The 14,561-nt window shown below is 38.7% G+C and overlaps 1 protein-coding gene across 1 annotated transcript in view; it reads right to left on the minus strand.

Moving 5' to 3' along the window:
• The window catches only part of LOC125318546 (dynein axonemal heavy chain 5-like), a 151,230-nt gene that overhangs the window by 18,372 nt on the left and 118,297 nt on the right, over positions 1 to 14,561 (minus strand). The window contains exons 69-72 of the mRNA XM_048289429.1: positions 12,937 to 13,204; positions 10,878 to 10,999; positions 9,337 to 9,684; positions 4,499 to 4,687 (exon numbers count right to left, since the gene is read on the minus strand). Of these exons, the coding sequence (XP_048145386.1) occupies positions 4,499 to 4,687; positions 9,337 to 9,684; positions 10,878 to 10,999; positions 12,937 to 13,204 (927 nt within the window). The remainder of the gene's footprint in view (positions 1 to 4,498; positions 4,688 to 9,336; positions 9,685 to 10,877; positions 11,000 to 12,936; positions 13,205 to 14,561) is intronic.

Genomic DNA, 14,561 nt, shown 5'->3' on the forward strand with positions numbered 1-14,561 from the left:
AAAGATGTGCTTCAGGGATTCTAAGGTACTTCAACCACTAATGCATTCAGCCTATAGCCAAGACTAGAGTTAGACCAAGGCAAATTCCCCAGTAAAACATCTAATGAAGGCCCGGGGTCCTCAGACGAATTCCTATTTCCATGCAGTGCTTGCTAATGTAGCCATAGCCTTAGAGGAATTGCAGCTAAATTAGTACTACAAAAAATATTTAAAGAAAAAAACGCTGCTACTTGCTGTTCGCTAGAATGCTGTTTTTCAAGCTGCAAGGACCATTTTCATTGTAAACTTCTCTGTGTGACAGGCTGACATTTATTCTTGCACCTGTCTTCACTCACAGGGACTGACTGGACCTAATCATTTTACCACTAATTTCTCTGTAACCTGCAAGGTGAGACCCAGAAGCAAATGGGGTCATGAAAGCAGAATTCTTACTTAGAGAAAAACAAGGACAGTTTTAGGTCAGGAGGAAGGTTCATTTTACTTTTCCATCACCTGTGCCAAACCACAGGCTGAGAAAGCATGCAAAGGTTACTCGCTTTGTTTCTACTCTTTTGGGTAAGTTACTTGACTGGTGAGAAGCATTACAAGAACAACAAAAGAGGAAGCGTATATCATGGGGTAAAATGGTCGCCCTGTTTTGAAAGTTGTTGAGACCGAAATCATTGCCAAAGGCTAACAACTGAGAAATGAAGGCCTTTCTGTGACAGCCGGAAATTTCTCTGGATTCACAATGTATCAAGAGAAAATACAATCCTGAGCTCTGAACGTCAGCAAATAATTGGTTTTGGTACCATCTGTCCCTAACCCAGTCTGTTGGGGTTGTAACTCTGTGCAAATTCACTCCACATATTCTAAAGGGAGCCACAAGAACTTCTCTAAGGTAGCAAAGGCACCTGCCACTTTCCCTGAAGAGAATTTGCTTTTAATTCCCTTCATTGTTCCCAAAATTTTTTATTTTCTCCACTGATAGTATCTTTATACCTAGCTTTTCAAAGACTAACATGTCATGGCCTTACTGGAGCACAATATTATTCTAAAAGCAAACCCAAGCTGCACTGCTGGGACTGATGAATGTTTCTCTTTCTACTGCTCTTTTCCAATGAGGCACGCATATAAACTCTTTTTCTGACATATTCCCTCACTCTCTTACAATTTAGGATATTGGTTTTATTTGTTTCAAATCTGTTAAAATGATCTAGTATGTAACAATGTCCGGAATGACCAAATGTTGATTCAAATTGACAAACAACTGAACTCATCTCATGCCCTTTTTTTCCCAAATGTCTCAGGAAGTAATTACATAATCCATTTCACTCCTCATGCTTGCAAGTATAATTTCATTTGCCATATTGTAGCTCCTGCCAAACTCCATTGCTTCTTCCCTCAGAGAATATCTAAACTCTACCTTCTTTTCTGCTCTGATTAATGAAATTCTTGGTTATATGTTAGTGAGCATAATATTTTTTTTTTATTTTTGTATTTTAGACATTTGGGTTTGGGGCATTTTTCAGTTTATACAAACTTCCATTTAAAAATTTAGCCCTCTTTACAGGTCACTCTAGCCATATCCATGCTTTCTAAGAGGCTCCAGAATAACAGTGACAGTTCAGATGAGAAATACATTTGATATATATTTTTTTTTTTTTGGTTATTATGTAGATGTGGCCACACTCCTGGCACATAAGCAACAAAAAAGATGTGGAACTGGGCACTAATTGCAGAGAAGGGAAATTCCCCTATAACAGAGAAACAATTTGTAAACACCAAATCAAGTTCTAAGATGCAGAGAATGAGACAAGTTCTAAAATGTAGAGGAAGAGACAAAGGGTAAATTCACTAGGCAAACTGAAGAAAGAAATATTGAAAAATCAGGCACTGGAAGAAACAACACCAAACCTCATAACACTGCAGAAGTAAAATCTGAAGTTGTAGTGCAGCTGACAGCCAAGGAGATATACAGAGGAATACATTATTAGCAATAACAAACCCTTGGAAAATGAACAGAGGATATTCTCTGGATGGTCAGAGCAAAGGAATGACTATCATGTTACAGAAACAAAGAACAATTTTTGGATGTTTCTGTGGAAAAGTACCATCTCATCCATCAGTAACGCGGACTGAAGAAAAAGCATGTAAATACAGTGGTATGATTGGCCAAAATGAAGTGTAATTCACAGATCAGGATGTACAGAGCCTTAGAAAACTTGATAACCCCACAAAGAGGCATTATCTACATTTACTGAGCTCAGAATGCATCTACAAGAAATACAGAATTAAAAAGTAGATCCAACAGCACATCCTCTGTACAAACTCAAATCTCCTTGGTTGAATCATAAGAGGACAGCTGTCAGGCAAATTAAAGCAAAAGAAGTTTCCTTTGAAGATCATAGAAGATGTAAGAGAAGCAGTACAGAAGCAAAGAAATGTTAATTCTAAGCATCATTGTAATGATGATTGCTTATAAGAAGATAAAGCCCCTCATGTATGATTGGCAGATCATGAAAAAAGATAATAGTTTGTCATACTACTTGATGATGAGAGTGAAAGAGCAATGAAAACATTGGTGGTGATTTTTTTATGACAGTCACAGGGAAAAGTATGTATTACACCCAAACACAGCAGTAAAATAGAGAGAGACAAGAGTGAAGAACATCCAAAAAAACCCTTTCAGACCCTTTACCCTTAACTACAGCCCCTGGCTCCAAAACTGGTGGTCTCCAAAGCTAAGACTTGATGAAGTGACTGAAAAGGGGAGGCCTCCTCTATGTGTGGGTTGTGTGCATAACCTACCTCAGTGAGTAAACCAAGAAAGAAAGAGAGTGAGACTAAGATTAAACTGGAGAAATACCAGAGAAAAACAGTATTTGTTCAAACCATTTTGAAGTGAAATTTGGATTAAACAAGTGTGTGTGCATTTTACATGACTGAAAGGCACTGCACAGACTTCCCAGGGGTAAAACCTGAGGTTAAGACCACCCTCTGGTTACAATACAAAGTGCAGTAAGTACTATTGATGTTTTCTAAGTATTGCAAATTCTTCAGGAGGAAAAAGGTTGGCAGCTTAACAAGGAAATGAAGAAATAGTCCTTTGGAGGATTTAGCAAGGATATTGTAAAAACTTAGCTCAATTCATATATTACAAATATGGCAAAAGCATACATGCTATCCAGACATTCAGTATTTTACTACTACTGTAAATTGAAAAAAAAAATTAAGGAGCTGAATGAAACTAGAAGAATCTAACTCCATAAAAAAGCTTTACTCTGATTGGAAGGATAAGGGAAGAGGACTGAAAACAATTTAAGGCGTAAATGATAGTTGTAGATCCAACATGAAATTTATTATATTTATTACATTATTATTATTACACTTACTAGATTTCATTTTATTTTATATTTCTAGTATTTATTCATTATTAAATAATAATATGAAAAATAGAAAACTGAACTCCATTCTTAATAAATTTTACAAATGAATTATTTATATGCTATCACTAAGAATCAATGAGAAGGTGACAAAAAATGAGAGACACAAGAAGGGATGGATGGAAAAATAACAATATGGAGACAGATGCTAGGAAACCTCACCAAAAAAAGTTGCAGATCATAAGTAGCTTGACAACAAGGGAATGAAAAGAGAAATTCTGAGCTGAATTATGACAGTACAAAAGTGGCTATTTATACAAGACACATTAAATCTGAGATTAATAGTAGAGGAGAGGACAGGAAATATTGCCAGGGCCCCAATACTATTAGTTGTTACTTAGGTGGACATTCTACGTTGGCCAGAGAAGAAAATAAAGCATGCATAACAAGTTGCAATTCATACTGAGCATTTGACAAGCCTGAACTACAACCGGGGGGCAAAAAAAGGCACTATAAATGCAAAACAATTGTAAAGAATAAACTCATGGAAATGAGGGCTTTTCAACATTTAGCGTTCCTGAAACACTTGGCAAGACAGCAGATCCTACTTATAAACTGATGCAAGAGTCTCTATGCTGGATTTTTCCATTTAATGGGACTATTAATTAAAACTGCAAGAAAAGATTGACAAAGATACCTCTTATGGCTCAGACCCCAAAAAATCTGGATCATGAAAAAGTCAGTGATAAAATTCACTCTTCATCATGGTGGTGTCATAGTGGGAGTAGGTAAATTGAATGCTGTAACCACTATAGGATCACCAGTCCTTCAGAAGAAGACACCAGGCTTCTTCTGTAAGCTTCTAAGGAAAGCAATAACTTTCTGGAGCCTTTAATGGGTCTTCTGAGTTTAGGTGACTAATTAAGTGGACTGTGGCATTTGAAATAAGTATTTCTGAAGTAGGAATATTTTAGATAATAAACCAAAACAGACTTATAAGCCCTTATGCATAATTTTAAGACCTTTTTAAAACACATGCCAGTTAAATTTAAGAAGCTCAATAAAACTTATAAAACACAAATGTACATGCATGCATGCATACATAAAACATCTGTTTTTTAAGTAGCACATACCTCATGAGGGTTATAGTCGGGAGGTAACTTCTCTAGCATCTCATCAGCAAGACGCTGCACCGCTGCTTCCCGTGTTTCTCCCCCTCTAGTGCTGCTGTCTTTGGGCTGGATGCTCACTATGGTACTAAATGTCTCATTAGCCAGGTTGGTCTGGTAAGTTATATCTGCGTTAGGGTGAAGTCCAAATACCTTAAAGTAAAATGTAAAAAAATTTGGGGAGGAAAAGTGATTTTCCTTCTAAAAGTATATACATGAAAGAATGCATGAAAATGGATAAGCAAGGAGGAAAATTCTCAGCTCTATGAAACACTAGATATGAACAGGTCAGTGGAAGTTCATCCATTTAAATGGCCAAGGACCAAACCCAAATTACACAAAACATTAACATAGGCTGCATATGAAAAAGTGTTTTCATTTATATCAGTGGGGGGTTTTTCAACTGATCTGGGTATCTTCACATGGATCATGCTGTGGAATGATATTAGGGAGTGAGAACAGATTCCTTTCCACTGGTTCAGACTAGAGCTTGTTGGAAACATGCCACATGTGGACACTGACCCCTTACCACTAGTTCTTTGTCTCTATGTGTCTACTGCTGTTGTACCAGCTCAAGTAGATTCCCCTGATTATCAGACCAGTCAACACTTCTAGCATATTCTGCTTTACTCAGTCTCTTAGGCTAATAAGGCATTTAGCATGGTGAATAAAAAAATACCCACATCTGAAGTACTTAAAAATGGTGATATATTTAGGATATTTTATGGTTTATTTATTTTTGCTTGAAGTTGCCCCCTCCTTACTTCTCCTTCTCCTGAAATTGAGTTATTTCATTTAAGATACAGCTAGCACAGAATTACTGCAAAGCTGCCCTTTGTCTGAATGATAATAGCTTTTTCAGAAACTTCCACCGAAATATCAGTAAGTCTATAATTGTCAGACTGACAATTGCAACTCTTCTCCAGGAGGAATTGTATGTACTGTGACTTATTTCACCAGCCCTCATTTAATTATAGCTATTACATATCTCTTACAAACTTTGAACCACTGATCCAACAATGAGGAAGGCTTGCCCTCAAACTGAGCACAAAAGCCAAGCAATCTTCTGTTCCTCATTTTTCACATTTTTTCCTATATTCAGTTTTCATGTTTTACATTAGAATTGGTATATTGCAGGAAGACACTTCTAAAAACCAGTATTTACATACTCTGAATACAGAATTAAAAGGGCCATTTATTATTGTTTTACTTGCAAACCTAAAAACTCAGGGACATGGGATATAAGTGGCTGCACTGGTGCCAAACCAGCAAAGGTGCACTGATTTACACCACTTGGGGATCTTATCCCTACAACAGCACAAAGAACGCACTACAGACCTGATACCACATTTGAGAGATGGTGTGACTATAATACCTTGTAGGTAGATTCCAGACAGGATTTAATGTTTTGCACTTAGCAGTTTACTCAAACTAAATATTTAGAGCTGTAAAAGGCAAAAATACCAACACACTTTATTACACTCATATTCTGTGTGGAAGGAAATACACATTTGAAGATACACTCTTTTCTGCTTTTGCTCTTGCACAGTGAGGGCTTAATTGTTTGGTTTTGCTCTAGCAGATTTTGTGGCAGTGTTATAGCCCAAGTTAGCACCATGAAGAATATCTCCTATATATGTGAATGTAAATTGATGTGCTAGTCCAAGGGCTATCTTAAACATTGGAGCAATATTAACAAAGACAGGGAGACATGGGAGACAGCTCTGGTCCTATGGTTTTATGTAAGTGATGTATGAAGAAAAAAGAAAAAAGAAACCAGTGGGTGGACCAGTTTTCTGAATGTCCTGTATATTAATCAAGGAGCCAAATCTCTCATTCTTTTTGATCCAAAATCTCTGGGAATGTTGTTTAAAAAGAGAATGTTGGATTCTGTCTTTCAGGGATTTTTAGCCTTATGAATCCTCAAAACCAATTGCTAAAGCTATACACTCCTCTGAAATCACTCCTCTATCATCCCCTCCTCAGCTGGACAGGGGAGAGAAATTATAACAAAAAGTCCATGGTGTGAGGTAAGGACAGGGAGACATCAATCATCAGTTATCATCAGGCAAAACAGACTTGACTTGAGGAAATTAATTGCATTTATTACCAATCAAATCAGAGTATGATCATGAGAAACAAAACCAAATCCTATGAATACCTTCCCTCCACCCCTCCCTTCTTCCCGGATTTAACTTCATTCCCAAATTTTCTACTTCCTCCCTCTCACAGCAGCACAGGGAGACAGGGAATGGGGAACAGGATTTGTGATCAGTTCATCACATATTGTCTTCGACTCCTTCCTCCTCAGGAGCAGGAGTCCTTACACTCTTCCCCTGCTCCAGCATGGAATCCCTGCCACATAAGACAGTCCTCCACAAACTTCTCCAGTGTGAGTCCTTCCCATGGGCTGCAGTTCCTCCTGAACTGCTCGTGTGGGTCCCTTCCACAGGGTGCAGACCTTCAGGAACAGACTACTTCAGCATGGGTCACCTGTGGGGTCGTAACTTTGGCCAGCACATCTGCTCCAGTGTGGACTCTTCTCCTCATGGGGCCACAAGTCCTGCAGGAACCTGTTCCATCATGGATTTCCCACAGGGTCACAACTTCCTTCAGGCATCCATCTGCTCCAGTGTGTGGTTCTCCCTGGGCTGCAGGTAGATCTCTGCTCCACTGTGGACCTCCATGGGCTGCGGGGGCTGAGCTTCCTCACCATGGTCTGCACCACGGGCTGCAGGGGAATCTGCTCCTGTACCTGGAGCACCTCCTGCCCCTCCTTCTTCACTGATCTTGGTGTCTGCAGAGTTGCTCCTCTCACATATTCTCACTCCTCTCTCGGACTCAGGGGTCATGTGCATATTTTTATCCTTCATAAATATGTTATCCCAGAGGCACTGCCACCACTGCTGACAGGCTCGGCCTTGGCCAGCAGCAGGTCCATCTTGGAGCCCTCTGGCTTTAGCCCTGTCACTCATGGGGGAAGCTTCTGGCAGCTTCTCTCAGAAGCCACTCCTGTAGCCCCCCCTGCTACTGAAACCTTTCCATACTAACCCAATACACCGAGTTCATTGCCCTCCTCAGAAGACAGTGTTCATTCCGCTCAGAGGATGAAATTTCATCAAAAGAGCAAGGACATAGCAAGCAGACCGATTCAGTCTTTCTTTCTTAACTAGAAATGGAAAAGGAGTGAATCAAGGATACACTGTTTGGACCAGCACAGTACACTTTGTGAAATGAAGAAGATTGAGAGATTAAAAGGTTAAAGATTTTCATAAGCAATTTTGACAGATTTTAGAATGACAGAAGAAAGTCATAGCTTTCTTCTTAACAAGTGAAAATGTGAAGGAAAAAAATATGTTTGCATTCCTGGACTTGCTCTTATTTACATAAAAGCCAAAGGTAAAATTCCCCTACCTCAAACCACATACAGACTTTTCAACAGGCATCAAAACACTTTAAAAATACATTGCAGCATTGTGAGATAGGTTCTCAAGTGCTTAAAAAAGCAGATCCATGAAAGCAGCACCTGAAATCTGATAGAGCCAAGGTTCATATGCTGATAGGAACCACTTCATGATCTGGGCTCAAATGGATCCCACTGATGCATTATCATGTCTGCATTTATTCTCACTTGGAAAAGGCGCATCATTGCTGGTACAAATACCTTTGCACTCTGCTTTCACTACCTTCAGAGATTCAGAACTTTCCAAGCTTATTTTATGACCTTGGAAACTTCTCACCCTCTCATCCAGCACATTATCAGTAAGTGAAAACCAGTTTTTTCTGTTCTGTTCCATCTATTTAATTTTAATAGAACTTATTTCCAATGGCATTTATCAACTTAATAGAAATGAGACAAAAATACAGACCATACACTTCTGTTTCAATTTTCCAGAGGATTCTTTTCTGTTTCAGTTTCAACTAACTCCATCATATGTGCTTGTACTGGAGGGAGGAGAAAGTCACCATCCTCCAATCACTGTGACCACTGTGGTATGCACACATTGCGCCATGTAAAACTGGGTACAACCAGGAGCTGCCGTGCACCCCACCCCAGAAATTCATGGCAACATCCGTATCTTTCTGTTGTCAAAATGGAATAAGCTCCTAATTATAACTTGCAAAGGGAGACCATAGGGGTTCTTACTTTCATTATTTCTCAGATTGCATGTCTGCTCAATCCCATACAGAATTGTGAACCCACAAAATAGTTTGGTTTGGAAGGGACCTGTGAGGGTCATCTAGTCCAAATCACCTGCTCAAGCAGGGTCAGCTAGAGCAGTGTTTCCAGGACAGTGTCCAATTGAGATTTCAATGTCCACAAAGATCGAGACGCCCCAATGTCTCAGGGCAAACTTCCAGTTTTATCCGGTTTTATCACCTCCCCTTAAAAAGGGTTCTCTTGCTCTCAGAAGGAATTTCCTGTTATTTAGTTTATGCCCATTGCCTCTTGTCCCTTCACCGGGTATTATCAAAAAGACTGGCTCCATCTTCACAGCATTCCAACAGGTTTTCATGCACATTGATAAGAGTGCTTGACCCTTGCTGTATCAACTTTCCAGCAGATAATTGGGGTTGTTAAAGTCCTCCATGGGGACCAGGGCCTGTGAATATGAGACTTGTTCTAATTGTTTGAAGAAGGCCTCATCTATGTCTTCCTGGTCAGCAGATCTACACTGAATACCCATTATAATGGTCTGCCCACTAATCTTGACCTCTGCATACACGATTCTGAAAAAAACCCCACCTCATTAAGTTACTCATCTGACAAAAACTCCCTTTAATATATTAAAATCTTTTACCTCTGGTGTATCAATTACTGGCAACTGCTCTATGTACTGGAGATAGTCTTCCACTGTGTTCCCTTTTGGAATAGCATAATCTTTGTAGAAACAAAATTTCTCACTGAACATGTGCTCTCCAAACCAGACTCTTGCATATGTATTCAGCAGTGCCTTGTCGAGGTCATCAGTGACACGGCCACCATACTGCACTTCTCCAAGCATGTAGCGAACACAGCTCCAGTTCACTCCATGTTTATTATCCACATCATTCAAATGGTTCTGGATAAATTGCACGCTGGCTGTGAGGTCTGCCTGATTAAATTCGTAAGGAATATTCCAGCCCAATGGGCCAAACTTTCGTCTTTCCTGTAAAAGAGTTGGAGTTAAAGGTAAAAGACTGATTGATAGTAATTGTGGAGAAAACTTAAGTGCAGAAGAATACATGAAATATGTTAAGAATGCAGTAGTCCAGCTGGAATTCTATTTCATCAACTTTTTAAAAAAAAAAATTAACACACACAATGCCGAACACTTGATTAATTATCTCCCCATACAAACAAAGAATAGGAATATTAACATTTTCACAAAGAAAAAAATCTCTTTTTTAAGTGCAGCAAATCTCTGAGTGTAGAATTATAGCTTTTGGATTTCAAAAATTAAGCTAGTGTTTGAGGCAAGGTGTCCAAATTCATCAGCCATGATTATTGTGTGTGGTCCTCCTATGGACTAGATATATTCCTGTCACTGCTGTCTCTGCATGGTGCAGATGGAAGTAGGAAAAACTGCTTCTTAGTGAATAATTTACAGACTCAGCTGGCAGTATATAGCTGTTAGGGCAATATCTGGTAATTGCAAATTTTTAATTTCCACCAAGAAAGAAGTGATACCAAAGTGATACAAAAAAAAACGTAGCACAGGCTTCCACTGGACCACAATATATCAGTGCATGGATGCCACAGAGCTAAATTAACCAGGCTCCAAATATAAACTAAGGATACTGCAAAATCTATTGATAGGATGATGAAAAGTTGTGGTTAATCTATAAAGCACTTTCTTTAATGGAAGTCCTGAAAGTCAAGACCCAAAATCTACTTTCATTTCCTCCTACAGGTTTCAGAGCAGAAGGGATTTATATTCACTCTCTTGTATCTTCTCATTGTGAATGCAGCAGTTTAAGACTATGGTTTTCCAAACCATAAATTGTAAATTTCTTTAATAGGCTTTTATGATTTAAAATATTAGTAGAAGTTCAGTTAGTTGAAAGACAGATCACACAGTCAAGACTTTAATAGAAGAGTAACTCTAATTGACCACTGCTTGATTGTCCTTTTTTTCCTCTGAAATACCATCCATGTTGGAGTTACAGGACCAACATGAGCAAAATTTTAAGTTCTAACACATTTGCAGTAATAGACATATGTTGTTCTCTTTCTTATTTTACTTGTGTTAATTTGCCAACATGGGACTGCCCTTTTAAAAATGTTTTTCATTTAATAACAAGGTTCATTAATAAATAAAACATGGATTTACGACAGAAGAAAATAAATATATTCTTAAACCTGAACAGTTGTGTGAAGGAATGCTACAGCATATAGCAATGGTTTCCACTGTGGCATTTTGCTCACATCTAGCAGATCCTGAGTTACAGCTGAGTATGTTCGTTTCAAGCCAGCTTTCACACCTAGAAAGTATAAAAGTGCAATACATTAGTAAAAAAAAAAATATGGAATCCATAAATCCAACCTGTTAAGCATAATTCTCTATTCTAATTTGCAGTATCATCTTACTTACACCTTCAAATAATATCTTAGAATCAATTACCTGATCAGCTGGTCATAGCAGGCAAACTTCAATAACATTTTTTTTTAGGTAGATAATACAACAAATTAATTTCATGAGTCTGGAAGGAATTGAAATTAAATAATTGTATTCTAAATGTTCCCAATAACAACTGAAACATAAAAAAAAGTATTTCACAACTATATGGCAATGAAAAAGACACCTAACATCATATGAAATATAGCACTGGTATCCAAGAGTTTGTTTTGATATTTACTTATAATATGAGATTTTAGTTTTACTTAAGATAATTTTGTTTAGATTTGATTCCTATAAAAATCTCAAAATTCTGTGTGCAGGTTCTCCATCTGGCCTACAGGCACCAAGGTGACAGAGATGAGAACCTAAATTCATAGTGCAAATACTAATACTTGGGGAGGTTTGTTGGAGCATTGACATTTCACATCCCAGGAGCAGCTTCAGGCAGTTGATACTGATACAGTCTCAGCTTCCATGGAATACATAAGCTTGACTACTCCCAGATGTTTTCAGGCAGTGCTACTCAAGCATCTTCTGCCTTGGGCAGACAACCCGAGCATGAGTTACTGACATCAGGTCCCTCTTATGATACCTTCCACCTAATCAACATCACACGAGTCTAGAAGGACAGATTTCAAGTGCAGGGAATAGACTGTCCAAGTCATCCTACTTCCTATGACAAAGTACAATAAAAGTACTTTGCTTTGTTCATATTTCACAAAGATTCTGTAGAACAATATTCAAACAAATCATTTTTCAAAATATTGAAAAGGTATCATAAGAGAGTTCCAAAATCAAACAAAAGTGTCTTATCATATTGTGCTAGCAGTGTGGCAGGACAGTCTTAGAAAACTAAAACTATCTATATTTCATCTTGACTTAAATTTTTACACTGGGCTTTTTTATGTCACTAAATGCAAGCTGCAAATTTGCTATAACTTGACTTCTAAAATAGCCTCTTGGAACTATAGGTTGTTACCATTAGAATCATTAGGGGTGGGCCACTGTGCAATAAAAAGATGCTGAGCTCTGAATTTAAAAGGAGGAGAGGAGAAGAGGAAGAAGTAAGAAATTTTTATCAACAGACTGACTATCTTCTCTTGAGATGGAGTATAAATGCTGAAACAGGATGTTTTTCACAAGATCAAATATTTTGTAGACATCTTACTAATGTTCAAAGGAAGCTAAATACTGAAATAAGAGGTTTAAATGTCTGAAGCTTTAAATAGGACCTTGGATAAAAATTCTCAGCTCCTACTGACATCATCAACTTGAACCAGTGGTAACACATATATATAAAGGGCATATTTATTTATTTATTTATTTATATGCACTGATAAGATACCCCTTCTCTCCTCTAAGTTTAATAATCATCCTCTCCTCACATAGCATGTTCCCCAATCCCTTCAGCATCTTTGTGGGCTCTCACTGGACTCATTCCATATCTTTCCTGCACTCCTATTAATATAGAAACATGAGACCAAACTGCCAGTTAAGATGCAGATCTCACATTGTGCTTCTGCACATAGGCTACTTAGGTTAGGAAAACTGGGGGCTTAGAGGCCCAGAAAACATGAGATAAACATCTGAATATGAGGAAACATTGTGGAAGTGGGGAAAGATCCTGGACCTAAGGAGGTGCATGGAGGTCCAGAAGACCAGGGGATGCCCAGGGACACAGGTCAGTATTGTCCAAGACTGGCAGCTGCAAGTAGCTGCACAGTGAAACCAGCATTACTTTCTGCCCAACCTTCCTGGACCAGCAGTGATCTCTCCAGTGGGAAGGGAAGTCATTCCTACCTTGAGGAGGTTCATTGGTAAATTTTATAGAGGACTGTAAAAGATTAATAGGAAACTCTGGGTGAGTCTCTGTAGTGATCCAGGTTCTGAAATCTTCACTCACAGACTCTTTTGTCATGATGGTGTCCATTAATTCATTAAGAAACTCCAAGCCAAGGTGGCAGTTCTGTAGAAGGAGCCATCCTCCATCTTGCATGCACTGATTTAACAGGTGCCTTGCATGGGCTTCCTGGCCCTGACCCATTGAAATGGCACGACATGGAACGTTCTAAAAGTAAAAAAGAAAGTTCATTTTGTATGTAGTTCCTTAGAATTATACGCAGGATGTATTGGTTCCATAGATCCATGTGTAGTGATATTCTGCCACAAAGAAAACCATCAATATAAATGGAGACTGATTATATTAAAACAGAGTAAAGAAAGCAAAACAAACAAACAAAAAAGTAAAACCCTTCAAGTTCTTCTTATCTTCCACCTGTTGGAAGAAAACTACACCCACTGGAAATAATATCTTTTTGCTGGTCTAACAAAATCTATGGGATAAGACAACTGAAACACTTTTTCAGCTTTTTCACAAGTTTTCCAAATAAAGCAAGACATAAATATAGCCTGACCATTCTTTTTCCTGTGATGTGGACTATCTTGAGATGAGCAGATAATAATTAACACACAGTGTAAACCCAGCATTTCTGGTGACATTTTACTGTCTGAACATATTGCATTTAAAGGAAAACTGTTGGTGAATCAGGTAGGACAGGAAACATTGGTTCACATTTAAGCATTGCTCAGGAAACATCCTGTATTGCTAAATGGCAGCTGTGGAGCCACCGATTCAGAGGATTCTAGTCTGGTGATCCGCTAGCTCTAGCAGATCTCGAGCAGATCTAGATTCAGAAGAGACAAAGCTTATAAATGCAAACATTAGAATTCTGGAAGTTTGTGGTCTCTTCTCTAGAGGCTATGGGAGAATAAAACCAGCTGTTCAGAAAACCAGAGGATGATACAAGCTGTCACAAGGGGATCTGAAATAGATAAGCCTGAGATCAGGACCACACAGCTCTGTCAGTAACGTGCAAGCAGATCCTCTCGTGCTTACTGTTCTTGTTACTCTTGTACTTTTTAAGTCTGGCTCAGGTTGTCTGCCTAACTCCTGCCAGAGAAAACCAGAACTATCAAACCCAGTTAAACATATTATTCTGCATACATATTGAGGGCAAAAGAATAGGTGAAAAGACTTTGTTTCGTGGACAGTTTAATGTTCAAGACCTACAGCTGTGTACCCCTCATGCAATGAGCGATGAGCTGCATTATCAATCTGGGCCTGCCTTCAGCTGGCTGAGAGCTACAAAGGTTAATCTTGACCTATACAGCTGCTCAGACTGTCTCACTGTGAAACAGAAGAGAAGGGAGACATCCGCTCCTAAACAGCATGGAGGAGGCTGCCCTACTTTTGCAGGAGAAGAAGGTTAAGCATGTGGACACAAACTGTGCTGGGTCATTTGGCCTTAGGGTCAGAGCATGGGCCCTGACCTGATTTTACAGAACAGTATAAATACAGCTGCTGTATATGATCCCCCATATCGTGGCAAGATTTAAGGAGACAAGAATGCCAAAGATAAGAAAGC

This window comes from Corvus hawaiiensis, chromosome 30 (genome assembly GCF_020740725.1).
Source record: "Corvus hawaiiensis isolate bCorHaw1 chromosome 30, bCorHaw1.pri.cur, whole genome shotgun sequence".
Taxonomy (NCBI): domain Eukaryota; kingdom Metazoa; phylum Chordata; class Aves; order Passeriformes; family Corvidae; genus Corvus; species Corvus hawaiiensis.